The 24,527-nt window shown below is 42.5% G+C and overlaps 3 protein-coding genes across 4 annotated transcripts in view; 2 read left to right on the forward strand and 1 right to left on the reverse strand.

Annotated features, from left to right (window-relative positions):
* Positions 1–1,524: 1,524 nt before the first annotated feature.
* Positions 1,525–10,124, forward strand: depdc7a (DEP domain containing 7, paralog a). Of its 2 annotated transcripts, none has more exons than XM_072380415.1 (9): positions 1,525–1,623; positions 4,425–4,887; positions 6,615–6,745; positions 6,839–7,031; positions 7,944–8,158; positions 8,296–8,438; positions 8,515–8,640; positions 8,870–8,948; positions 9,036–10,124. In XM_072380415.1, exons 2-9 carry the CDS (start codon positions 4,433–4,435, stop codon positions 9,257–9,259), a joined length of 1,566 nt encoding a protein of 521 aa, XP_072236516.1. In that variant the 5' UTR covers positions 1,525–1,623; positions 4,425–4,432; the 3' UTR covers positions 9,260–10,124. The 2 variants fall into 2 exon arrangements, with proteins under 2 accessions (XP_072236516.1, XP_072236517.1); XM_072380416.1 differs by lacking the exon at positions 1,525–1,623 and adding an exon at positions 3,891–4,143.
* An 826-nt stretch (positions 10,125–10,950) lies between these two features.
* On the reverse strand, positions 10,951–21,388 carry cstf3 (cleavage stimulation factor, 3' pre-RNA, subunit 3). Its single transcript, XM_072380414.1, has 20 exons — positions 21,163–21,388; positions 20,492–20,596; positions 20,218–20,313; positions 16,017–16,049; positions 15,395–15,492; positions 15,224–15,290; positions 15,072–15,106; positions 14,830–14,956; positions 13,797–13,874; positions 13,531–13,693; positions 13,226–13,335; positions 13,015–13,131; positions 12,710–12,928; positions 12,480–12,582; positions 12,270–12,339; positions 11,983–12,178; positions 11,736–11,886; positions 11,501–11,595; positions 11,341–11,401; positions 10,951–11,163 (listed from the first exon to the last, which is right to left on the reverse strand). The coding sequence occupies exons 1-20, from the start codon at positions 21,187–21,189 to the stop codon at positions 10,964–10,966; spliced, it is 2,151 nt and encodes a 716-aa protein (XP_072236515.1). The 5' UTR covers positions 21,190–21,388; the 3' UTR covers positions 10,951–10,963.
* Positions 21,389–24,150: 2,762 nt separating this feature from the next.
* Positions 24,151–24,527, forward strand: part of hipk3b (homeodomain interacting protein kinase 3b) — a 37,715-nt gene continuing 37,338 nt past the window's right edge. The window contains exon 1 of the mRNA XM_072380428.1: positions 24,151–24,522. Within this exon, the coding sequence (XP_072236529.1) occupies positions 24,450–24,522 (73 nt within the window). The 5' untranslated portion in view covers positions 24,151–24,449. The remainder of the gene's footprint in view (positions 24,523–24,527) is intronic.

Raw genomic sequence — 24,527 nt, forward strand, 5'->3', positions numbered from 1 at the left:
GAGTACCATCTGACTGTCAATGAAGTCCCAACACTTCCACAGACTTAATTGTCTTTATCTAATCATTCTAGATAGATAAAACCCTCTGATTAACACAACACAATTAAGGACCTTCTGCTTTCTTAAACCATTAGACCATGCGCAGTTAAGTCAAGCAGCTTAGCCTGTAAGCTACAGCGGCCTGTCTGCTTTATGTTCCTAAAGGGTAAGAATACCCTTGTGTACGGGTCGTGATGTCATGACAAATTCATCCGAGAAGCTCTATGTATAAATGAAAGAGAATGAAGATGTAGCAGAGGCAAACATAAAGTTCCAAGGATAGGTCACGGCTCAAAACACTGCAGTTCCATGTGGAAAGTCAGTGCATTGGTCCTTTAAAGTTACCACCAAAAAGGAGCAGCTTAACAGGAAGACATTCCTTCCATGCCTTGTCCAGGATTTTAAACCAATGCATTCATTTTCACTCCTCCTTTCAGCTAGTTTGCACTGCACCACTACAGTCGCAGACCCCTCTCTTGCACAAACTGGTTAATCTTTCGTTTTTCATTTCTTTTCTGCAGGAAAGATGTCAAGAGGACCGTAGTAAAACCGCTCTGCCCCAGTTCAGCCTTCGTAGCAAACCAGTCTTGTGATAATAGGAGTCTAGTTTTCAGTCTCCCTTTCAGCGAGTGACCAACTTTGGCCTCACAGTGTCAGTTTACTGCTTCTCCATTGTCAGATTACACCTCAGGAGGGAAGGCACCGTGTTAGTGCCCCAGTTCATGAAATCTCTCGCTGCCACACTGCAACTCCCGTTTGTTTCCTCTGGGTGCGTGTGTTGGTTTCTGAGACCTTCATGTTGGTCAGTAAGACTATGCCCGCACAAACAAACAAGTTGGAAGAGCACCGGGGCCTCTGTTGACACCTGATGCACCTGCATTCATGTTTCAGCCCTGTCTTGTGACGTCTTTCGTTGTTTTGACTGAAGGAGGAATATCTGTTTGTGTCTGTTTTTTTTTTTTTATCAGGTAAAACCCAGTCTATCACATGGCCTCCTCTTCTGTGGAATCTGATGCCAAATAGACAGTTGTTGGTCTTATCAGACCAGATTTTCTTCTTGTGTAGGTTCAGGGTGTGACTTACTGAGGGAAAGGCTGTGGAAATACTTCCTGGATTTTTTCAGCTCTATCTTTAAATCGAAATCTTTATTTTGTGTATAGTTAAAGAGGAATTAGAAGATTTAAGAAGATTTGGGTCTTTGGCAATCAGCACTACATTAATCCAATATTTTTTTCCTGGCATTGTAAAGTTATTTAGACTAATGGAGAATGTGAGGTTACAATAGTGGTGACTTGTCTTACCATTCATCTCCACTTACCTTTAGTTTCAGGAGGAGGGAAAACGAATAAATACGCACGATGACGCGCCTTTTGTTAAACTTCAAGGAAACAGTAAGAGCCTCATTATCTCGTTGGCGAGGCGGTGATTGGGACATGAATAATGTATGGAATGGGTGGGAGGGGACAGTTTCGGGGTTGACTGAAGTTAGTTGCGTGCGTCACGTTGGGAATTGAAGCGCGAGGACATGGTGTGGAAGACTGTCCTCAGAAAAACTGAAAGAGGTTTTCATGCACCCAGCACCAGGTAAAAACGACTTAATCTATTTTAGCGATTGACAATTTTTTACGTGTCGCATTTGGAATTATTTTGTAGCTGTCAGAGTTTTTGTTCTGTGATCTGTACGCGGTGGTTTACGGCTGTCTACCGTGCCATTCCCTTTACAAACAACTGTTGGCGATTGGGAAGCTGTTTGACATTTCTGACAAATTGGTCAATCTCTAAACACATGTAAAGTAGAAAAAAAAAGTCTGTGTGGGTGGGTGGGTGGAGGTGGTTGGTTGTTTGCGTCCTAGAATTAGTTTCTTATGACTTGATTGGTGTTAGTTTAATAATCCAGTAATCAGAAATTGTAGTTCAGGTGCAATCGTTTCACTAAGTTTTCAGAACTGGGCTGTTTGACATTTGCTCCGTGCACACTCAGCAGCCGTCTTTACAGTGTGTTTGTATCCAAACACAGGTCCGACCGGGTTTGTGGGGCCGCCATGCACTGTGCAGGATGTGTGGATTCAAATTCATACGGGCCAATAACCCATTGAGCTTCATGTTGTGCCCTGCGGCTGGATCAGATAATCTCACTAGTCTAATCTTGTTGGAGGAATGAAGATATCCGCCAAAGGCTATCAACAACCCGCTGTTACTGTTCTGTTGATGGTGCCACGCTGCGCTTTCATTACCCAGACGCATATGCTTGTTGCATGCCAATACTCTTATAAAACTGATATGCTTGTACATCGACTTCTACGGTGTCGACAGCAGTAGCTCAGATTTAGAGGATTCTTTTTCCTTCTGTGTGCGCGCACCGTGTGCTCTCTTCTCGCAAGGGGAAGATTCCCATGCGTCGAGTGCTTTGCTCCCTGTGTGATTATTTACCTCCACTGATGTGTGCAAACACACGGCGCACTGTTGTCCTTGGCACAAATGCAGACCAGTCCTCTCCACGGTCTTTATCTGTTGGGATTTTCCCTTTTTTTTTTTTTAACAAAGAGGAGCAAAGTCACAACAGAGAAGGAACCAGGCTTCAGCTATGCAAACTGGGCTCAGTCTCAACCTGGCGCAAGCAACAAGAGGTGACAGAGCACAGCCGAGTTCCCAGGACTGTTCTGACCAACACATGACCTCCCTTATTTTTATTCTCCTTTTTTAACGTTAATGGATATTAATCAGATCCGGATTTATAGTGTGGCTGGTAATCCAGGGATCCCCGGTGAGCTTCTCCAGATGGTCTTGCATTAACTCTAAATCGAGGATTTCATTTTGGTCCTGCAATGTTTCTTCCAACGATTCTCCTAACCACCAACAATATAACAAGCATTTAATAATCTGCCTTTTACACTGAGCTTATATAATAACTGACATGTGCACAGTTTGGACCTCTCACAATGATTTTGAGTGATCTTTCCATCTTGAGTGTCTTTCATAATGGCATCATTCATCGGTCAATCGTTTTTCTCATGCATGCAAACTGTTCTTCCTTTAACAGCTGCTGCAGCCCCAGATGTTCTGTCCTACTATGCAAATCCACATCTCAGCGCTGTTATTTCCCCCCAGAGGGAGACACAGTTTGACGTAGATGTATGTCATTAATCAACAGATCGCAATGATCACCTTCCACTGCTTTCAGGGAGCTACTGTGTCTTTTAAGGGGTAAACATCTGTTTGCCGCTGCACCATTCTTGGACTTTTTCTTGTCTTCAAGTTTTACAGATGGGTCCGTAATCACATTTGTCAAGTTGCATTATAATAACATGGGGTCTGGCTGCTGCCGTCAGATCCTGATTTATGGCCTCAACAAGCCTCTCAGATCCTAACATTTGTTCTGCAAGCTCTAAACGCTTCCTGTTGTGAGATGAAAGGCACACTAGCATCTCACTAAGGCCCGCTTGGCTTCATTTCTCCAGTATGGCCTTGTCTCAGTTGTCTATTTCCATAAGTAATGACCTAGCAAACACAGAAGAGCAGAGAAGACATGCTGGCAAATTGCGTGAATGAATGTTTAACATGTCGGTGGTGTTTGATCGCAGGAACCATCTGCAGATTGGTGAACATGTGTTAAAAGCAATGCGACGGGGAGATATCGGTGTCTCTTGTGAGAGAAGACTCACAATGTGATCATTGTATCCATTTCCTGGAGCATTTCTGATTGAGTGTAGCGGACTGTGTATTAAAGATTGCTTTGATACAGTTAGACTATAAGGCATGCATTCTGGCCTTTGTTTTTTAATATCTTTTGATACCACATGTGTTTAATCCTTTAGTGTTACTCATCTGTGAGTTCAAATGAACTCACATTTTTACACGTATCGCCCATGTTGATGCCTCAAAAGCATATTTGGACTCAGTTACTTAACCTATATTGATCCTGGACACCCACACACATTAGCTTTAACACAGATCCGGATTATGTGACATTACAAAGAGGACAGGGAGTGTGTGTTGGGTCAGAACATAAAGGAGACCCATTCCTTGAAATTTCCGAGAAAGAACTCAAAGAATAGAACAAACAGAAAATGTCAGTTGTGGGAAAACAGATGGATCACAGAGTAAGTGAGTGTTTTGGAATGTTGATTACGTTTGTAAAGAGTTTTACAAAGAAAGTAATGTTTTTATGTTGTCTGCATGAAAGATTTTTCATTCTCCATATTTTACTTACAAATCCAAACCAACTTGGCAATAAGGAAAATCCTGATTCTATGCAGGTTTATTTACTTCACTTAATAGTTCCCTGAGCTTTTCGACTGCTTGTTTCTGTCTGCTTTTCATGGCTGATTTTGGATTGTATCATCTCAACACCTCGGATTATACCTCCTTTCTCATTCCCCCATCAGAATAAGGCATGGCAGGAAAACCTTTCCGTGCCACCTATATCTGGACCAGCATCATTTCCAACCTGCAGACTCATGTGGAGGTGAAGTGCCGGCGCCACAACCTCAAATCCTATCACGACTGCTTCCTGGGCTCAGAGGCCGTGGATGTGGTGTTGACACACATCACGCTCAACCGTTTCTTTGGGGATGAGGCAGTGCCTCGCTACAAAGCTGTCCGTCTTTGTCAAGCCCTCATGGACTCAAGGGTGTTTGAGCCTGTGGGCGTCAAAGTGTTTGGAAAGGAAAAGAAGAGAGCCACATTTGAGGACAGCAGTTGCAGTTTGTACAGGTTTTTGACTCCAGCGACGGATTCCTCAGCAGCGCTGACCACCACCAACTCCCAGTCTACTAATACCATTGAGAGCGGCTATGACTCACCGAGCGTGAACCGGAACAAGAGCAGCTACGCTCTGTCATGTGAAAGGTACATCTTCTGATCTCAGTTTTGATTTGCTTTGTTCTTCCTTTTCCTGACAACCAGAGCTACCCCTAAAGCTGGTACGGCATTGGATTGAGAAATGAAATGAAACCTTTCAGACTCAGTCATGTAGTTATAGACAGACTGATTTTTCAGTCAGCCCCTTTTTGCCACTGAGAGAAAAGTGATTGAAAGATGAAACAGATTCAATTTACCAAGGTAATAGAAAGGGCCTACAGGGCAGAGAGCCAGAAAGCTCCTGGTCTCACGCCAGAAAAAGACACAAACTACACAAGTGAAAAAAGAAAGAAATGTAAATGATAAGACCTAAAATTACCACAAAGAAACAATCATATAGCCAAAGTCAGCAGCAAATGAGCATTAAAAAAGAAAGACATCAACCCACTCACTGAAAAGTGTTTAGAGAATTAAATTCTGTTTTACATGTGAGCTCATTTCTGTGGTTATTATTAGGCCTTTTACCATAAAAACTGCAGGAAGTCCAGTCTGTCTGATGCGCACATATCTGGAACATTAACAGAAAATTTTAAGGTTCTTGAGGTTCAAGATCCTTGGTAGGACAAGTGGGATGTTGTATTCGTTTAGGGGCCTTGATCCAGTCCATAGCTGAGGTACCTTTCCTAAAGCATTTGATTGGCTTTCTTATTGTGAGTTTGACAAATGGTCTGAGTCTGAGGGGTCGGTGTGAATATACTGCCAGAGGCCAGTTTAACTTAATTGGAATAGGAGGAATCGATCCTCCAAAACATGTAAGGACCTGCAATAAACGTGTTTTATGTGATGCTTCAGAGGAGGAGCGAGCTCGAATGCACTAGTTTGCAATAAGTAAGCAATCAGAGCTGACCTTGAGAGGTGGAGCCCAAAAATAAGAGATGGACACAGCCAGCCATGAGGAATCTAAAAGACATAAATGGAATTACGATTTTTAAAAAAAAAAAAAAGTAACAAAGAAAGTAACATTTTATAAAATGTACTGAGGTGGATGATTTTAAAATGAAACAGGCAAAGCCATGTCATAAAAAGTTAAAAGTGCAATGTGAAAAAGATGATGCTTTTTTTCATTAGCAGCCGAATGCAGTGTAATTTTGGCCTGGTTGCAGTGGCCTACTGATTTTCCAGCAGGCAATCTCATAATGATAATGAGTTCAGGCAATTTCTTAATTCAACAGAAATCATTTTGCACTCTACTACTCTGTAAAAGTACTACATTTGACACTTTCTTTCTAAAGTGTACATATAGCAAATGAACGCGGTGATAAAGTTACTTTGATTCAGAGGTGCGTTAGCAGTTTTCTCCTGATTCTGGTCTTTGTGCTAAGCTAACGTTTGTTTGATCTAGTTTTGATCCGATGTCACTGTGAGAGCTACAGTCTAACACGTGAGAACAGGTCTGGTGGCTTTAATGGGAGACAAAAGATTTTAGAGAAACCATGTGCTCGAGCGAGGCTTTTATTAACTGTAGCATGGGCTGAGTCAGGGCTTCACAAGAATAATGTTAACAATTAGCCACTAAACCTCCCAAGAACACTTAAATAATTCTTAGGACTACTTTGTTGCTGGAATATAAGCACATTTTGAAATATGAAAACATTCAAGGCAATACCACATGTGATTGAATGAGGCGCTAGAAACCTTTGTATATTTCAGTAATTAGCCTGTGTACTTTTTCCTCAATCGTCCCCATTGACTGCTATTATTTTGTGACTCCTCAGACAAGAGGTGCCGAGCAACTCCACCCACTCCCCTGTAAAAACAGACAAATTACTGGAGGAGGTGTTGGGAAACCTCAACCTCAGCCCTACCATCACCCCTCAGATGATCAACCTTGGCCTCTCACGAGAGCGTAAGTTGCATTCTGTCCGATGAGACGTTGGAGCCTGATGCAAAGCAGACTCGATTTTATATACATTTGGGGTTTTTTTGTGGCATTTAACAGGTTTGTATGAAGTGTGGCACCAAGAGGCCGTGTCCAGGCTTCTGCAACTCGTAGATCTTCCACTGTTGGAGAACTTGCTGGAAAGTGAGGGTGCGTCCCGGTCACCGCTGCATGGCACAGACAGTGACCCGGACCTGATGTATTCATCAAACTACCTGGACAGAGAGGTTCTGAAAGCCTTCGGTGAAGCACAGTAGGTCCTTGAAAGCATTCACAGTCTCCCGTGTAGAAATGTTGAATTTTCTCAGTTAGTTCGGTGTCTCTTGATCGGTCACTTCTAATCCACCGCTTTCTGAAACTCTCGGTTATGCTCTGCAGGCGTTGGAGATTGAAAATTGAAAATGAATCTCGCTCATGCCAACTCTTGCTTTTGTGAGAAATAGTTTTCTTCTGGCTGGAAATGACATCATCAAGTGACAAAATACAGTGTTTTTATTCAAACTCTTTCTCTGTGGTCAGCTGTAAAAGTTGAATCAATAGGGTTATGAATAAGGGAAATATAGAAAAAAAAAATAAAAGGGAAAGAGCGAAATAGTTCAAATGTACGTTTAACGTATTTATCACAATGTTTTACCACGTTTGTCACTGTTCTGTCATTACCAGCATTTTAAGAAAGCTGTTGTTCAAATAAAGACAATGCAGGGGTGTGAATTGTTCGGGGCTTTTGGCTTTTACGGGTCACGACTTAAGCACATCTGCTTAAACACCAGTCGATCGATACAGAATTTCTGAACTACTTTTTTTTCCCCCTCCAAACTGTAGTTATTCAAAAAATACTGTTAGCACTCACTGTTAAGACTATTGTGTCTATAGTTGAAATACTTAGCACATTTTGTAATTACTGCACTCAATACTGCAGTTGCCCAACTGAATTCTTAATGCAGGACCTTTCACCAGTGTGATGTCACCCAGTACTTACTGAAAGCCCTCTGTTTGGCTGTTTTTGAAATCATTATACCTCATTATACCTCATTAGACCTCTGTCATCATTTCTCTTTATTTCCTGTTTATACATTCACTTCTCAGATCAAATTAGGACAAAAAGACAAAAAAGAACACGCGCATATGAAGAAAAAAAAAAAAAACCCTTCCTTCTCTTCCTCAGGGCTAATGAGTGGATGTCAGGGGCGGTGGACTGTCTTGAGTTTTTGCCCGATGAGCTGGTGGTGGAGGTCAGTCGAGGTTTAGCTGGTTGTGCAGACGACCTGGCGCAGTGTAAGAAGCTGCTCTATCAGGTCTTGGTTAAGCATTACAGACAACAGCCGCCTCTGCTCAACAACCACGTTTTCGATATCCATTCTGGCATCTCGGAACTGCTTGGTGAGAAGATGGGCTTTTGGATTTTTCTTGCACACACGTTTAGATGTAGTGATAAATGTAGATCAGATCCAAGGCTTCTTGAAGCTTTTCTGTCTCTGCCTTTTTTTTCCCTCAAACTCGGTGGTTTTATTTGTCAGTGAATGGGAAGCTGGCGCAAGCTCTGGAGGCGCTTCAGCTGAGCTTGAAGCTGCAGGACTCACGCAGCAGAGAGGAGCTGAGCAAGCTGCTGAGATTCATGGCCATTGCAGCCAAACCACAGGAGGTGAAACTGCACAAAGAGGTCAGTTTTGACGTGCGTCGCGTGCGATTGCTGTGCTTTAGTTTAATCTTTACTAACCCCTAAGTGCTACTCCTAGATCGAGAACAGAATGGCGGTGAAAAGGTCCTTCTCAAGCGCAATTGTCTACAGCAGAAGGCTCCCAAAAGGAAAAGTGGACTTGTTGGTTCTGTTCATGATGGATAATCACTCTGATCTCTTCAAAGTGAGTGTTCTTAGTTTGTCTCTTGTGTGTCAGGTCTTAGGAAGGGACATGATAATCAAAATGCCTGCAAAAAAAAAAAAGAGTTATTACTAAAGAGGATTTGTGAAATTAGTATGATAGTGTGGGTTAAACAGGCCCAAACTAAGCCACCATGATAATTCTGTTTACTCTATTTTCAGGTCATGATAAATAGAAAGTTTAACTCTTCATTTGCTCCGTCTTCTGCCAGATTCCTGCGTCGTTGCACAAGATGGTCAGCGATAGAATATTGAATATTGTGAACGGGAAGGATCCAGATGTAATCACAGGTTTGCAGAATATTTGCCTCACACGATCGTTTGTTTAAATCTCTCGCTCTGCATCGAGTCTTTTCTCCATCTCTCTCTTTGCTGCAGGATCGACGTACTGCGAAAGAGTGAGTGCGAAGGACTGCTCTGAGAACGCAAAGAAAACCACCAAAGAAGAGCTTTTGTCCTTACTGAGGACCGTCCACGAGAACCCTAAACTGTCCACCAAAGAGAAGAGACGGCTGCTGGGACAGTTTTACAAAGGTCACCCGGAGATTTTTGTTCAGTACTTTGGAGATAGGTTATCCAGTATCAACACGTTGCTACGGTGATATTTATTAGTTTGAAGGTAGTCATGTAGTATAATGGCAAAACAGGAAGATAGTAGGAAAAAAAAAGAAGCTAATTTTATGCAGACGATGTGAAGATGTGAGCAAGAATGTGACGTTTTTAATTGTAAAATCTCTAAGTGAGATGCAATATTTAAGGATTTATTTACTGTTAAATTACTGTTCGGTGCGGGACACTAACATAAAATGTAGTCGTGTTTTTATAAGAATTTTACTTCCTCGAGAGTTCTCACTCAGCACTGAAGCCCGACGGCATAATACATCTGCAGCCAGCAATCTGCAGATAGCTTGTTAGTGGATATGTTTCTCGTGCAGCAGCGACAGCGTTAGCGATAAAAAAAAACCTGTCGCCTGGCTTCTCATGTACAGCGTTGCAGTCAACAGTAGGAGGCATTCATGAGAATCAGACCTCTGGGTTTTCCTGTTGTGGAAAAAAATATACACAGATTTAAAAAATAAAAAATAAAAAAATTAACTGAGAAGCGTAGCTGCGTTTTAGCGGCACCTTCAGACTTCTAATCATCTTGAGTGAATTGCTCCCATCGCTCCAGGTTGAAAACTACAAACAGCTTGATTGTATTTCACTACTCTGGAATTGTAACGTCCTTGCATGTATTTGTTCGGCATATGGCACAAGCCTCCCATTCTGATGTAAAAGACTAATGGCATCTGGTATGTCAGGTTATTTTTTTTGTGTGTCCATTTCCGTGTGACTTTCACACTTTTTGTCTGTTCTAAACAGATTTAGTCGCCTCCTTTTGAGCAGATTGACATAACAGACAAACCTAATGTTGTTTTGTGAAGCTCATGTTTCATTAAACTAATAAAACTTGTGAATGTGACAGAAGACAGTTGTTTGGGTGACCGGAATTGTTTTTTCAATTGTCCTTTTTTTTTTTTTTTTTGGTGTTGTTCTCCGTTTTCAAAGAGTTTGGGGAAACCCCCCTGAAATCTTACTGTGCTTTGACTGCTCTCCAGCTGTCATCAGTCACTTGAAACTACCAAGACACTGAGAGGGTTGAGAAGAGACCAAGAGCTGCTATTTTTCATTCACAAGTTATGCATAACAAACACCCAAATTGCAAGACATTAGGCATGTAAAACCCTCCTTTGTCCCGGAGTGAATGTCATGGCGAGACTCCACCATCAACTGCGCCCTCTGCTGGTCAATTTAACGCCTGCAAAGGTTTGGCTTTCAGAAGAGTCGTTGACAGCAAAGTACGGCAATACAGCATCCGTTATATTTTAAAGTCAAATAAAAAGGCAAATGTAGCTGTAGTTCATTTCCACTTTTATTGAAAGGAACTGTTTCCTCCAGTTATCTAAAAAAAAAAAAAAAAAAAAAAAAAAGCTTACTTCCACTGTGTCACCCTTTGAACAAAACAAGGCCAAAACAGAGCTGTGTCCCCAAAATTCACGGTTGAATTAAAAAATTGTTGGTTTTTTTACAGTATATTGGTCAGTCTTTAAAAATAAAAACTGCTGACAAAACAAAAGCCACAGAAACACATCAGGTGTGCATACTGTACGCGTGTGTGTGTGTGTGTATGTGTGTCTGCTTGTGGTTTGACATAGATCAGCGGATGTTTTAATCTGTCATGTAGACAAATACATTTATCCTATATGACCACCTGTTAAGAATACATTCTCGAAGGGTTCGCTGTGTGTGTGTGTTTGTTGTTTTTTTTATCGAATCCTCTTCTGTTGGCGTGCGCGGTAGATGTCGTGTACGGGTGGAGCCACGGCTCCCTTGTCGTCCTCCTCGTCCGAGTCTGCATTAGGCCTCTTGAGTGACTTGGCAACGGCGTGGTTCTCCATGGATCCGTTGCCCTCGCCTCCTGCGTCGGGCTGTCTGCCAGTGATCAGCTCTATAGCAGCATCGACAGCTACAAAAAAATAAATGGAAGACGCACCAAGAGGACAGAATGAGCTTCAGACACGTTTTATGAGAACAGTTGTCGTTTCAGGGCTCGAGCATTCAGCTTCTGACTAGATAACGGACGTTTTCCATTTCAGTGTTGCAACGATTTAAAAAAAAAAAAAAGACACCGTAATGAACTTACTCTCAGGAAGTGTGCATCTCCTGAAAGTTTCCATGAGATCATCCACTTGAACAAAAGGACCCTGCAACAAGAAACAACCACGTTCTGTTTATGTCTTTTTATTGGCTGCCAGTAAATATGAGCCTGATAGCATTAAGCTGCTGCTGCTGCTTTTACTCACAGTGAAACACGTAGGCGGAGGGAGCAGCTTCATTAGGACAACAGCAGCTGGGGGAACTGGGAACACTCCACCAGGGACAGGGTGTAAACCTGGAGCTGTAGGGAGGAACATGAGAGGATGACTCATTTCATGCATGAGGTCTATCTGGAGAGAGACAGCAGCAAAAAAAACCACAACATACACAGAGTAATCTTGCATGAGAGCTTTCACGGATTGGCAGCTAAGGATTACGTACGGGCGAGGTGACGTGGCTGGAAGGGAATCATCTGATGGGTGTCGGGTTTGGGGTACTCGGGCTTACGATCGACTTCGTCCTTTAGTGTAGGAGCGGAGGGTGCAACCACAGTCTCTGGGAGCAGTGCTGCCAGTTTGGCACGAGACACATCCTGCAAACAGGACAGCAGAAACGGGTCCAAATGTCAGCCCGTGTCAACAGAAACGCCATCGATCAGTCGAACTGCTTTGGTGTTGTGAAATACCACCTTGTATCCGAGGGCCTTGAGTTCACTGGAAGAGCAGGGATACAGGTCCATGAACTTGTATCTATCTACTAGCAAGGCCGTTTCTTTGCCCTCGTATTCGTCTTTGAAGGCGGTGAAGCGCCGGCGCTCTACTTTCAGAATACTGGCCAGGTCTCCTATGTTGCTCTCAAAGGCCAGGAACCGAGCCCAGATCTCGCTAAGGAACAAGAGTCACACGAAGGTTAATGACACTGTCGCATCGGGACACGTGCGCACGCACACACACACTCAGAAATGTTTGACATTACCCTGACTTTTCTGGCGATAAGCTTCCTGAGGTGAGGACACGTTCAAACAAAACCCTGGTGTTGTTATCCTCTGATGGAGAGGAATGACCAAGAGAAGAAAAAAGAAAAACAGGGTTACGTGCAACATCCAATCCTGTTTTAAAAGCGCTCATGTATGGTTTAAAATTTTTTTTAAAAATTAAGCCGACACGCAAGGCTTTTGTTACCTACCATTAAGGTGTGAGAGGTAATCGATGTACGCGAGAATGTACTCTGGAATGTCACCATATTTCTTTAAACCAAGCTCGAAAATCTTAAAGGCCACCGATTTATCCTGTCACGATTAAGAAAAAAAAGAGGAACAGATTCATTCAGGTCATATGGAGCAGTGTGTGTGTGTGTGTGTGTGTTCAGTACCTCCACGGTACACACACTAAACGTTGGGATGGTGCGCCCCTTACTTTGCTGCAGTAGTATTCCATCAGTGCTGCAGACACGTACACGTGGTGCCGTGTGCGTGCGTCCTCCCGTGCCTTTTTGAAGATGGTGCGGCCTGACTTGATGCCCTCTGCCCTCCTGGCAAACTTCATGTACTGGATGTAGACCAGCGTGGGGTCAATGTCGTCGATGGCCAGCAGCTTGTTGTAGATGCTGTGGACTTTCTCGTACTTCATGCGACTCTGAGGGCAGCAAAACAAATGTGCTTGAGTGGACCCGATGCTAGTCTCTCGCTAGTTTGCACTTAAACGTGTCGCCGGGCACTCACTTCTTCGTAGTCTGCAAACGCAAAGTAGAGAAGCATGTTCTTTTTTAGGAGAGTCCCGATGGCCCGTTCGTAGATGTTGGCCGCCTCGTCACTGAACAGCTTCGAATTATTCATATCCTGAGGAAACATTTGAAGAAAATAATCACGGCGCTGTCGGACAGAAAGCTCGACGCCTCTGAAAAGCCTGCGACCAAAATGACCCGCGTCTTACCCCTTTCTCTGCCAGCAGCTTGCTGGACTGCTCGAGGTACTGTGCTGCCTCGTACCAGATGTCAGGATGGTGGCCCAACACCAGCAGGCACTGCTCATAGGCAAACATCACTGAAACGCAGAAGACAACGCAAACTAGCGACAAAACCCTGTCTTCATGCAACATCCCAGGCAAAAATTCTGATCCATCACATAAAAACGCCAACCTGCGCCCCCTAGTGGCTGCCTTTGTATAGGCGAAAGACATTCACACGTCAATATCTTCTGTGTAAAGTCAAAAACCGCAGTTGGCCCCCAAACAGTTACCTCTCTTTGTGATGAGGGTCTGGTCTTCTGTGCGCAGTGGGTTGCTTTTTTCCCACTGGATGTACTTCTTCCACATTTCCACCTGCTGAGCCTCCTGAGGCGAGTTCTGGGGGGGCACTGAAGGCGCGTTTCGGTCCAGGCCCTTCATCACCGTCTCATACTCCTGCATCATGCAAGCCACGCACAGACCTGCGTTAGCTTCCGGGGGGACAGCGTGCGGCACGGGGATTCAAAACCGTTTTCTGCATATCCGTTCAATGCCTCACCTTTGCCACCCTTCTCGCGTTCATGTAGTCTCGACTCCGGTCCTCAATCATCTTTTTAGCCAAGTGCACGTTGATACCCTGTTCGAGGAATAAATAAGCCGGTTCTGAGTCAGTCGAAACTTTTGAGTGAGCAGAGACACTGGTGGTTGGGGAATTTTGTTAACCCTTTGGAATTTCTCTAAATTTCCACATAATTATCCTAAAGATGTTCCAAAAGCAGATGAAATAAATAAATAAATACACGTACTATATTGTGTATTTTAGTGATTGAGGAAAATCATCCAAAGTTACAATTCTGTGGGAGGAAAGTATGTGACTTTTGGCTTTCAGTAACTGGTGCGGTCAGCAGCAACTTCCCTTTGAAACGCCTGGTACAATCCAGAATTCATCCATCATTTATGGCACTAAAGCAGCAATACGGGCCCAGACCATCATCCCACTGTCACTGTGTTTCACAGACGGGATGAGGCCTTATATATCTCTTCATATCGAACTTCTCATTCGAATTAAGGAGCGTTATTACCTTCTCATTAGCTCACAAAACATTTGAGTCTTCTGGTTCACCCACACAACTTCTAGTAAAACTCGTGTGATGGGCAGCGATGTTCATTTCGATGCTAAATTTGTTCATTTTGATGCTAAATTTGTCCATTTTGATGCTAAATTTGTCCATTTTGATGCTAAATTTGTCCGTTTTGATGCTAAATTTGTTCATTTTGATGCTAAATTTGTCCGTTTTGATGCTAAATTTGTTCATTTTGATGCTAAATTTGTTCATTTTGATGCTAAATTTGTCCATTTTGATGCTAAATTTGTTCATTTTGATGCTAAATTTGTTCGTTTTGATGCTAAATTCATCGTCTCTTTAAGTGTCGATCCTGAAAGTCCACATACTTCCTCACACATGAAACGCTGAATCATTTACCTCAATAAATAAGCAACATTGTTATCAAAAGTTTTTCTTAATCTCCCCTTTTTAACCGATGTAAAAATGCAGCTAGGATAAGACTAGGTTTGGGTACGAGTCACTTGCCTCCTCATATTTGCTATAATCTCTCCAGAGCTGTTCAATGTTGATCATGGGGTTCACACAGCCCCTCTGGTACACTCGCCGAACAGCGGTGATTCGCTGGTTCTCTGCGTATGAGCCCACAGCCTCACTAATTCAAACGCAAAAAAAACAACAATGTCAAGATTTTAGGAGACGCTGATGCAGTGCACACTGAGTCTTAGTAAAATGACGAGACAGAAAAAAAACAAAAAAGAAAAACTTACACTCCTTTGAGGAAATTGATGTAGTCCACCCAAATCTGACAGAATAAATGAAAGGTTAGGGGACAATTATTAAGAGAAACTCGTGTATGTATGTATATATATATATATATATATATATGTCGTGGTGAAAAGACAAATGAAGTCCTGTGTACCTGATAAGACATTATCTCCATGCCAATCTTATCAAGTGCAAAGTCATACGCCTGGGCCATCTTTTCTCTGGGAATAAGGAAGTTTACATGTGATGAGAAAAAAACCGTGCATCTCACAGGAAGGACAGTCTATGACCATGCTTAACCCCACAACACGGCACGTCTTCTTACTTGTAGCTGGGGAGCTTCCCTTTGGTCTCTCGGACGTACGAGAGGTAGCATTTCCACAAGTCGATGTGCAAAACTTTCATTAGGCATCTCTGAAACAGCTGAGGGGGCAACAGGACGTTACAATGTGGAAACTCTATACATTCTGCACCTGTGTTGATCAAGCATGCACGCAGCCCCGTGTGGTAAGAGAACTAAATGCACCTGGTAGTGGTTTTTTAAAAAAAAAAAAGCTTTTATTTCTGTGGAGTGCAGCGTTCACACAGCAGAACTCTCTGTTTTTGGTCAAACCTGAACCCGGTAGACATTTTAAGATGCAGATTTTTATTTCAAATCACACAGAGAGGAACAACAAACCAGTGCAGTTTACAGAGCTCGCAGCACCAGATGCCTTAAAAGTCATAAAACAACGTGCACGACTTTGTTAAGCACATTAAAGACAAAGGACGTGTAAAGCAATGGCTACAACAGGAAAACAGTCCACACGAGTCGGTACAGTTAACCTCCACGGGCCCCTCGTTCCCAGGCATCATTCAGCACCCGACAGCTGAGACAACTAGTCAAACACAACTGTCAGGTTTTCCTTTAACACGTTCAGCTGTCACGGACACCTTGAGACACTTACCTTTTCTACCTTGTCATAGTTTTTAGCCTTGATCTGCAAAGGAGAGTGTAAATACAGCGTTAATGCCAGCGCTTCCTCAACTTTGGGAGACGTGCAGGAAACATGCCTTCATGCAAACGTGACCTCTCAAAACACACACACACACACGCGCGCACCTTCAGGATCAACAGAGTGAAATTCACACAAGAATGACAAATTAGGGGGTTTTTTTTTTAGAAAAGGGGTTTATTTTTTTTTTCCTCTCTCGGAATTTGCGCCAAAGAAACCCAGAATAGAGAAAATAAATAAATAGATAGATTAAAAAAATGGGATTGTTCATTTCGACACAAAAGAACTGAAAACAGATGGTAAATGTCTCGGTGTTGGAATTAAAAACGAATCTTCATTTTTCAGGCACACACACGGTCTCCCGGGAGACGCTGCCGCCCCCCCCTAACCGTCTTACGGCCTCCTGTCGAGGAGTCCCCACAGTAATGACAGAGAAGGTGATTTTTTTTTGTTTCTTTTCACCAAATGAGCCAGAACTAACCTATTCCACTGTTCATTAGTGTAACGCACAAAGTGTTTCAGAGAAAAGACAGTGAAGCTCCGTAAAACGACCATTGAGCTGCACCATCAATAAGTTATAACAGTGAAACTATTAGCACAGATCAATCAAACAGAACCGATGCCTGCAACACAAAAGCAAGGACACCAAACTCCTGTTTCTCTCGTCTCCTGCATTCTTTCACCTCAACTATACGCTGCTTTTTTTAATTCCCAAAAAGGTACATCTGCGTCCACAGAGAGGAGACGTGTAACAAATGTGTAATAAATGTGTCACAACTGTGTAGTCGAGTAATTTCAGAGCATTTAAGATTAAGACAATGGATGAAATGAAACGTTCCAAGAAATATTTGAACTATTGAGTCGTTTAAAGTGCAAACAGCTGCTTGGTCGTAAGAGTAGGTCGCCTAAAAAACTACAAGCCTTTGAAAACGCCACGCATCAGCTAATCTAGTGTGGAGCTTCAAACAAAAGACACTTCCAGCCAATAAATGCTTTTGGCATGCATGAAAAACATTATGCTAAGGCTCTAAGAGTCTTAAATTGAGTTAATAAATGCAAATGTTTAAAGAGGAAAACCCGACTAAATATATTTCTAAGCACAACAAAGAAAAAGAGAGAAGAAAAAAGGCCTTCGGGAGACAATCACAATCATAGACAGCGGACAAACTGCAGTGATGTTAGGGGGATAAGTCTGCCGAGGTCATTAATGGCCTTTTCTATTCTCCCCCTATAGTGAAACATGCTCAATCCCCGTTTCACTTAAAAGGAAAGTACTTTAGAAACCATTTCCAAGCTGACAGAAGGAAGGGTGGGGTGGGGGTGGGGGGGGGACTTCATGAGTTTTTAACAACACTATCAAGTTACAAGCAAGCAAGTTAGAGGCAAAAACAGCAGCTTATTCCTCATTTACTTGTGAAAAGGAAGAAAAAAAAACGGTAAGTTTTTGTTTTTATTTGTCCAGATCCATTTCTTACATTTCAAAATTATGTTTAACTTTTTAAGGTCAGAGGTCAGATTTCCCTACATTCACCGTGCAGCAACGGCTAACGTGATAAAGTAAAAAAAGAAAAAAAAAGAAAAAGAAGAAGTGAAGTAGCTATGAAAACGATCTGTCACTCGACAGCTTTTGATTCCCTGATTTCGTACGAGTAGCGTAATGCAGTGTTGGGCTCTCTGTGTGGGGGGAGGGAAGGAAAAAAGCTGATTCGCATACATGTTAAAAAAAAAAAAGTATGTTTCTTGGTCTTTGTGTGTGGTCTATATGGAAAAAACTTAAGGATAGGGGGATGGAGGGGGGGTGGGTGTGTACTGAACTACACTGTGAGCCCTGATTCAGCCTGATAAAAACTTGTTTTCTTACTACAGACAAACAGAAAAGCCATCATCAGCACCCATCTGTGAAAGCCACCGCGTGTCACATCATCCACTTCGGCAGGTTTAATTTATGCACTGGATGAAGTAGCCCCGACTGAGGTGTAGACTCGGTGTTAAAAACGCCTTGAAAGCGAGTAGCGGACAAGACTTCAGATTTTTTGCGAAGGAGGCCTCCTTCACCAAGACACGCTGCGGTCCTCAGTGTGACCGTAAAAAGGTGAACGGAGCAAGTCTGACATCAGTTTATCTTCTCTAACAGCTTGGGATTTAGGGAAAAAATCTAAACGAAGGCCTTAGTCTGCATGTGGTTCTCATTAAGGGGTAAAATAAATAAATAAATAAAGCACTCGTACACATACTTACCACGGGGGAGTGTCTTTATACTACCAATTTCAAGCTGTCTGAATGTTTCGTCAACAAATGACTGACGGTAACGCCAGGCTTTCGTTCTTTAAAAGCAACTTGCCCGATTAGAGGCCAGTTTAAACTCCCGGCGTGTACTTTGGGTCGACTGAAACCGCTGTGAAAACAGTCAGAAATGAACAGTGCTCTTGGAATATTACATTATAGTTACTATTTTAAGTTTGATGTGGCTAATTAAACCCTCTGCATTGTACAGTCTAAAATAAAATTACTAAAAAGGTTTCAAAGATACTTTTAGGGGCTTTTGACTCTTTATACATTAATATCAGAACCACAGTGAGCTTTATCAATCACATGTGCTTATGTATTTAAAAATAATAAAAAATAAGAGAGAGACTCTGAGCTATGACTCTTTATTTCTTCTACCCACTCCCCCCTTTTCATGAGTAGTTTTTCTAACCCTCCTATACCCAATTACTTGCCATACAAACCCCCCCCCTTCTTGGCATTTACGTGTGGTACGTGTCCAAGTTCCATCTTTATGACAATTTCCTTGTCTATCGAATAAAGCACCCGTGATGTTCAGGTGCGTGTGCCCTCTTTAAACATCCCTCCTCTTCATCCGCTGCATATCCGTACCATGTGCTTACTTTTACTCATCACTAAGAAAAGATGGCAAATGTGATTTGTTCTTGTTTTTTTTTCATGTGAGCTGCTCAGAGAGGGTGGTGTTAGTGAGGAGTTTGACATTACTGCTCAACAATTAAGGGAAATGGCTAAGGACCACTCGTCAGAAGCCCAACTGGAAGAGAGACAGGTGTTGTTCTTCTGATTTCAGTGGATGAAAGCCACAGGTGAAAAAGGGGGGGGGGGGGGGGGGGGGCACTTTGGGAGAGAAACCTCAACAACAAACGACAACAACCTATAGATAAAACTACAGTCAATTCACAGCATAGAGGTCATATTTCCTAAAGTGCACACTGGCATTTTTTTTTTTAGGGGAAAAAAAAAAAATAGGCTAAAATAAAAATGCTTTGATAATCCTCTGTAAACTTTGACAAACAGCATGTTTAACGCCAGCTGCAGCGGTCGTCTGCAGGGGTGTTGTCAGGCATTGAAAAAGGCACTTCAGGGTAGTACAAATGATCAGGTGCAGGGGGGGGGGGTGGGGGTGGGCGGGGGCAAATTGAACCACCCAGTCAAAAGCTGGTTGCAAACGTGCAAAGCCTGTAGATGGCAGCAAGGCAACGGGCCCGTGTGTTCAGGAGGAGCGGGGAGAAATGTCTCAAGGAAAGAATGGGCCACACAATCAAGACTTTTCTTTATAAAAAAAAAAATAAAAATAAATAAATTACCCAAAAGAAATGACACAGGAGGCAATAAATTGACACGACAAGTGAATAAAAGGCTAATGCACTCCAATACTATTAAAATTGTTTTAATACTGTTGCAGACCAAACATGCAACAAATGCACTTTACCCCATTTAAAGATGGCGCAGATAATATATACTTTTTAATCCTGAGAACATAAGGATTTATGTGAAAAAAAGAAATCGGTCAAGCTGACACCCCATCTCCCCCCCACTGTGTTTAAAGGCACAATTCTTTACAAACCTTGCTAGAGCCACACAATTTGATTGGAACCATTCTTCAATTGTTCAATCCAGGTCCACCATCGAGTAAGTTATCCTCTGGCAGGTGTAAAATCGCAACAGGTTTTCACAGCCGTTGCTTGCAATTTAACAGTGGGCCGGTTACAGGTCAGGGCCGAAGCCTCCAACCGAGGAAGCAAGAACTGTGACTTTAAACGCTCATTGAAGTAAGAGACATTTTTGGTTGTGTGAAGTTCACATTGTTGATCATGTTAGAATAAGTCCCAGCCCAAGCACACTGAAGAAAAGAGAAATTATTAACCTCGGCTTCTATGAATAGCTTCCAGAATCTGCCAGAACTCGGGAACTGCGAGACAAGTCGCTCATAGGTCTTCCTTGCTTTATCTATGGGTTGGTTCTAGAGGAGGAGAATGCATTTACATTCCATAACATAGCTATAATAAGGCAGTCCTGTTAGATAAAACTTTGTAGTTTGGTATTTTCCCCAATTTATAACCCACAAACCACCCCCCCACCACCACCACCCTCATTCCCAGTTTTCTTAACCCCAGGAATACAACTCTGTGTCACTAAACCTGTGCTTCTCGAATCAGAATGCTCCATGCGTCAAGGTCAAATGGGTTTTCTTCCAACTTCTTCTCTGCCTTCTTCACCTTCTCAGGAATATACTCTGCCGCTGCCTGCAAGACAACACAAAAGCACATGCAGCATGGTTAAGAAACTGGCAGGAAAATGAGAGGGCCAGTCTGCACAGTGTACACTCGCATAAGGATTGGTAATAACATTCACTAACACGCTTCAGTTGCCGGTTATCCGGTTATCCCGCCGTAAAAAGAAGGAACGACTCGAGTGTTATCGATACATTTGTTTTCAAACGGAAAACGGGTTTTCCACTAGCTGGCTAAGTCTTTTCAGTTGGCGCCACAAAGCAGGAGCCAACACGGTAATAGCTACAGTAAACAGCTCTGACAGGACCGCAGCTTTCGCACGTTAATATCGTCATAATGTGCACGCGATCTAAAGTTAGCTTAAAGAGTAGTTAACAGTTAGCTTTGCGTTGGGACGAAGTCACGGCTGAGTCAATATGGCGTATGATGCTAAGACTACAAACACAAACCACACACCGTCTGCACAACTTACAGAGCCCCAAGCGCAATGCATACACTACTACAGTCTAAAAGCCTGGAAGATAACACAGAAGCTAAATTAAGCTAGTAAGTCCCCGGGTAGAACTGCATGTAGCTACCTGGTCGGCTGCTCCCTCTGTCGACATGGCTGGACGAGAAACTACGGTAATGGTGAGCTATCAGTTGGATTAACGGTCGCGTAATACCGTGATCGATTTTTTTCTTTTCCAAATAAAACCACTAAGTAATCGGCATAGTTTTTTAAGGGTCGATCACGTTGCCCTCGAGCAACTATTAGCTCAACGGCTCGCCTCGCCGAAGTCTAAAATGGCGATAGTTCTGTGTTCCGCTACGCCCGCCAGAGCAACAATAACACTTCCGACTGGTACGACTCCTTCAAAATAAAAGGCTGCTTCCAAAAGGAAGCCCCAGACAGATCACTGGATCATATACTAAAAAATACAACACGACCCTGACCCTAACCCCACGCAAAAAAAGATGCATAATAATACAAAACAGACGTGAAATGTAAATTAGAAAAACATCAGCCAAATGACAAATAAAAGGCGATGCAGAATGTACGAGACACTACATTTCACCACACACAAGCCATACTAAACATAAAGAAAAGCACAGCCAAAAGATACATAATCAACCATAGTTGACAAAAACGGACCAAACTGAGGCATGCGGCAAAATAAAACGCGAAATGATCAACTATGCGCAGATAACGACACATAGTGACACAAAATAAACACAGAGATGAAGAAAAAAACTAAATGTGAGCCAGCGTTGAACAAAAAGAGACGACAGTGACCACAGAGAGACAGAAAATTACCATCATTATGCAGAAATGTCCAAACGATGCACAAAATGGAAAAAAAAATCAACCAAAAAAAACCAAAACATTTATGATGCAAAACATATGTGATTTACACACAGTTATCAGTCCTGCTGTTGAAAAAAGATACATATAGTCTGAAAAAAGATTAGTATAATTGTTATTATATTTTAGGTGATATATGCAACGTCTCCATTGGTCATTTTGCCAGTAAAGAAATACAGGCACATTCTAACACCCTAACTCCAAGTAGTGAGACTTCTACCGTGAGCCCCTTTTTCTGTGCAACAAAGTAAGATTGATCTGTGAAGCAAAATCCTAAATTATCTATCTGCATCAACACAACAAAGGCTTGTTTTGCAGATAACAATGCTGGTCGTTTTGTTGGCCAATAGGGGGAGGCAAATGACAGTCAGGAAGAGCGCGCGCTTGTCTGTGCAAGTCCAAACACCCACACAGACCAGAGCAGAAGACCACAGAGCGGTTATAGGCCACAAATAAACAAGTTGACAGTGTTGGACATTGTTGTTTTCCTCTTCAGATTCCTCTCCAATGAGACTGAGAGGAAGGACATAGAGTTTATTCTGCTGTCTCCACTGTGTCTGTCATGAGTAGGTGAAAGAGTCTACAAAAGGCCTCCGCTTTTTCTCTTATGACCTACCCAGCTGTGTTTACTCATCAGGTGTGTTTACTAAATCAGGTTAGACAAAAAGTGTTCACACCTGCTTTCCAGCTGACCAAGCCTGGTGGTTTGTTGTCCTGGGTGGGGGTAGATGAGGACTGACAAAGACAAATGCCTTTTGGTGGATTAGATTACAGATGGTCTCTCAGACAACAGGGGCTTATGAGCAGCTTTCTTGTCAGCTGGGTGCCTCCTAGCTGTCTGAGTAGCAAACTTTAGCTTGCACACCCCCACTTACTTCCTTAGGCTCTTGCTGAAAGGCTTTGCTGAAGAGGAAAGCAATTAAAAAGTGCATCGACCAAGGCAAATTTCAGAAACTGATATTGTTCATACTTCATAGTTTTGTACACCATGGAGCATGAATAGAACTGCTTCAAATCAAAGAATTTTGAATTAGACATTGGACATGAATGCAAAAATATGCAGTTTGCCAATGAATTTATCGTGATAAGCCTTCTCAGCTCTATTTTCTACAGCAGCGTTAAAGAGACTGACTGGAAGATGTTATTATTGTCCATCCATCCATCCATTTTCTATACTCACTTAATCCAATTCAGGGTCGAAGGGGCGCTGGAGCCTATCCCAGCTACCATTGGGGGAGAGCTAGGGTATACCCTGGGTAGGTTGGCAGTCTATCACAGAGACAAACGAGACAAACAATTGCACACACTCACATTTACTCAATTTAGAATCACCACCTAAACTAACAGGCATATTTATGGATGGTGGGAGGAAGCCGGAATACCCGGAGAGAACCCTCACGTACACCGAAAGAACATGCAAACTCCACAAAGAAAGTCCCCAGACTGCATTCAAACCAGAAACCCTCTTGCTGTGAAGAAACCACCATGCCACATCATGTTATTATTATTAGCACTTATTATTATCAGTGTTTTTTTTTTCCCATCAAAGATTGCAAGGGAGTGTTATTATCAAATGCTTTCAAATTCCTTACCTATTCTCGTATGAGCCTAAATACATTTAATCTAAAAGTGCGCTCTTTCAAAACTTGGTCAGACAACTTTGAATTGTAGAAATACAAGTTGCACAAAAGGCTAATTTGCGTAATTATTAATGTTGTATACTGGATCACAAAACAAAGCAAATAATCTGATCTGAATATTTTTCAGAACACTTTTCAATTACTTCATCATACTTTGAAAATAATGAACAAAATTTATGTCCAAAACATTTTGAGTCCCACAAGTATTAATTTAATCACAGAGCACTTTTCCCCTCAATTTAATGCGGACTCATTTGGATACATGATTTTTGTCATTCTGGTTACATAATCCCACCCAAACTTAATCTGTCCTTCCCCAAAATTCTGCACATATCTTCAGGTAAACAGAAAAATGTGTATATTCATAACAGTTAACTAAACATTGCCTCGTTCTTGAGAATATGCTGTATTTTTCTCCAAAAACCCTCCAAAACCCCCTAAAACCAACAGACAATACCAGATAATTACAATGTCATTGTGCTGAGCCATATTCCAAGCAAATTCACTTCTGAATCTTCCGTTTGTACGTGCGTCCCTGCTCTGTGATCGATTGCTCTGGACTGAGCGATGCCGTCAGTTCACAAACATTTGCTTCCAGTTGCTAGAGAAAAAGGGACATGTTAGAGGCTGGCAGGGCCGTAGAGCCGCACGTCTAGACAGGGGTAACGGCCACCCGTTCAGAGATGGGCAACGACGCCCAGATAAGACGGACACGAATCTGAACTGCGTGTGTCCAACCCGAGCTCGGTGTGGTGTTCCGAGACGCTCATATGCAAGAGTTATCTAATGTTTGAAATGTGGGAGATGGTGGCGTTACCGAGAGCGAGCTCTCTCTTCCTGTCGTCTAGGACAAGATGGCAGCAATGCAGGCGAACTGTGCATGGTGTGGATTTATGAGTCCATAACATGTTCAGAGAAGCCCTGGATCATACTTATAGCGACTCTATGTGAAGGTAAG

The sequence above is a fragment of the Leuresthes tenuis genome, unplaced genomic scaffold, assembly GCF_036924035.1.
Source record: "Leuresthes tenuis unplaced genomic scaffold, fLeuTen1.0.hap1 SCAF_2, whole genome shotgun sequence".
NCBI classification, from domain to species: domain Eukaryota; kingdom Metazoa; phylum Chordata; class Actinopteri; order Atheriniformes; family Atherinopsidae; genus Leuresthes; species Leuresthes tenuis.

Bases quoted from the DNA above. Each gene is read 5' to 3' on its own strand.
- depdc7a (XM_072380415.1), top strand. From the start codon at position 4,433: ATGGCAGGAAAACCTTTCCGTGCCACCTATATCTGGACCAGCATCATT. The intron at 6,746-6,838 runs GTAAGTTGCATT...GGCATTTAACAG, and splicing joins CCTTGGCCTCTCACGAGAGC to GTTTGTATGAAGTGTGGCAC. The intron at 8,949-9,035 runs GTTTGCAGAATA...TCTTTGCTGCAG, and splicing joins GGATCCAGATGTAATCACAG to GATCGACGTACTGCGAAAGA.
- cstf3 (XM_072380414.1), bottom strand. From the start codon at position 21,189: ATGTCGACAGAGGGAGCAGCCGACCAG. The intron at 15,291-15,394 runs GTAAGAAGACGT...CCTTATTCCCAG, and splicing joins GGGAAGCTCCCCAGCTACAA to AGAAAAGATGGCCCAGGCGT. The intron at 13,875-14,829 runs GCAAGTGACTCG...TTCCTCGAACAG, and splicing joins ATTATAGCAAATATGAGGAG to GGTATCAACGTGCACTTGGC.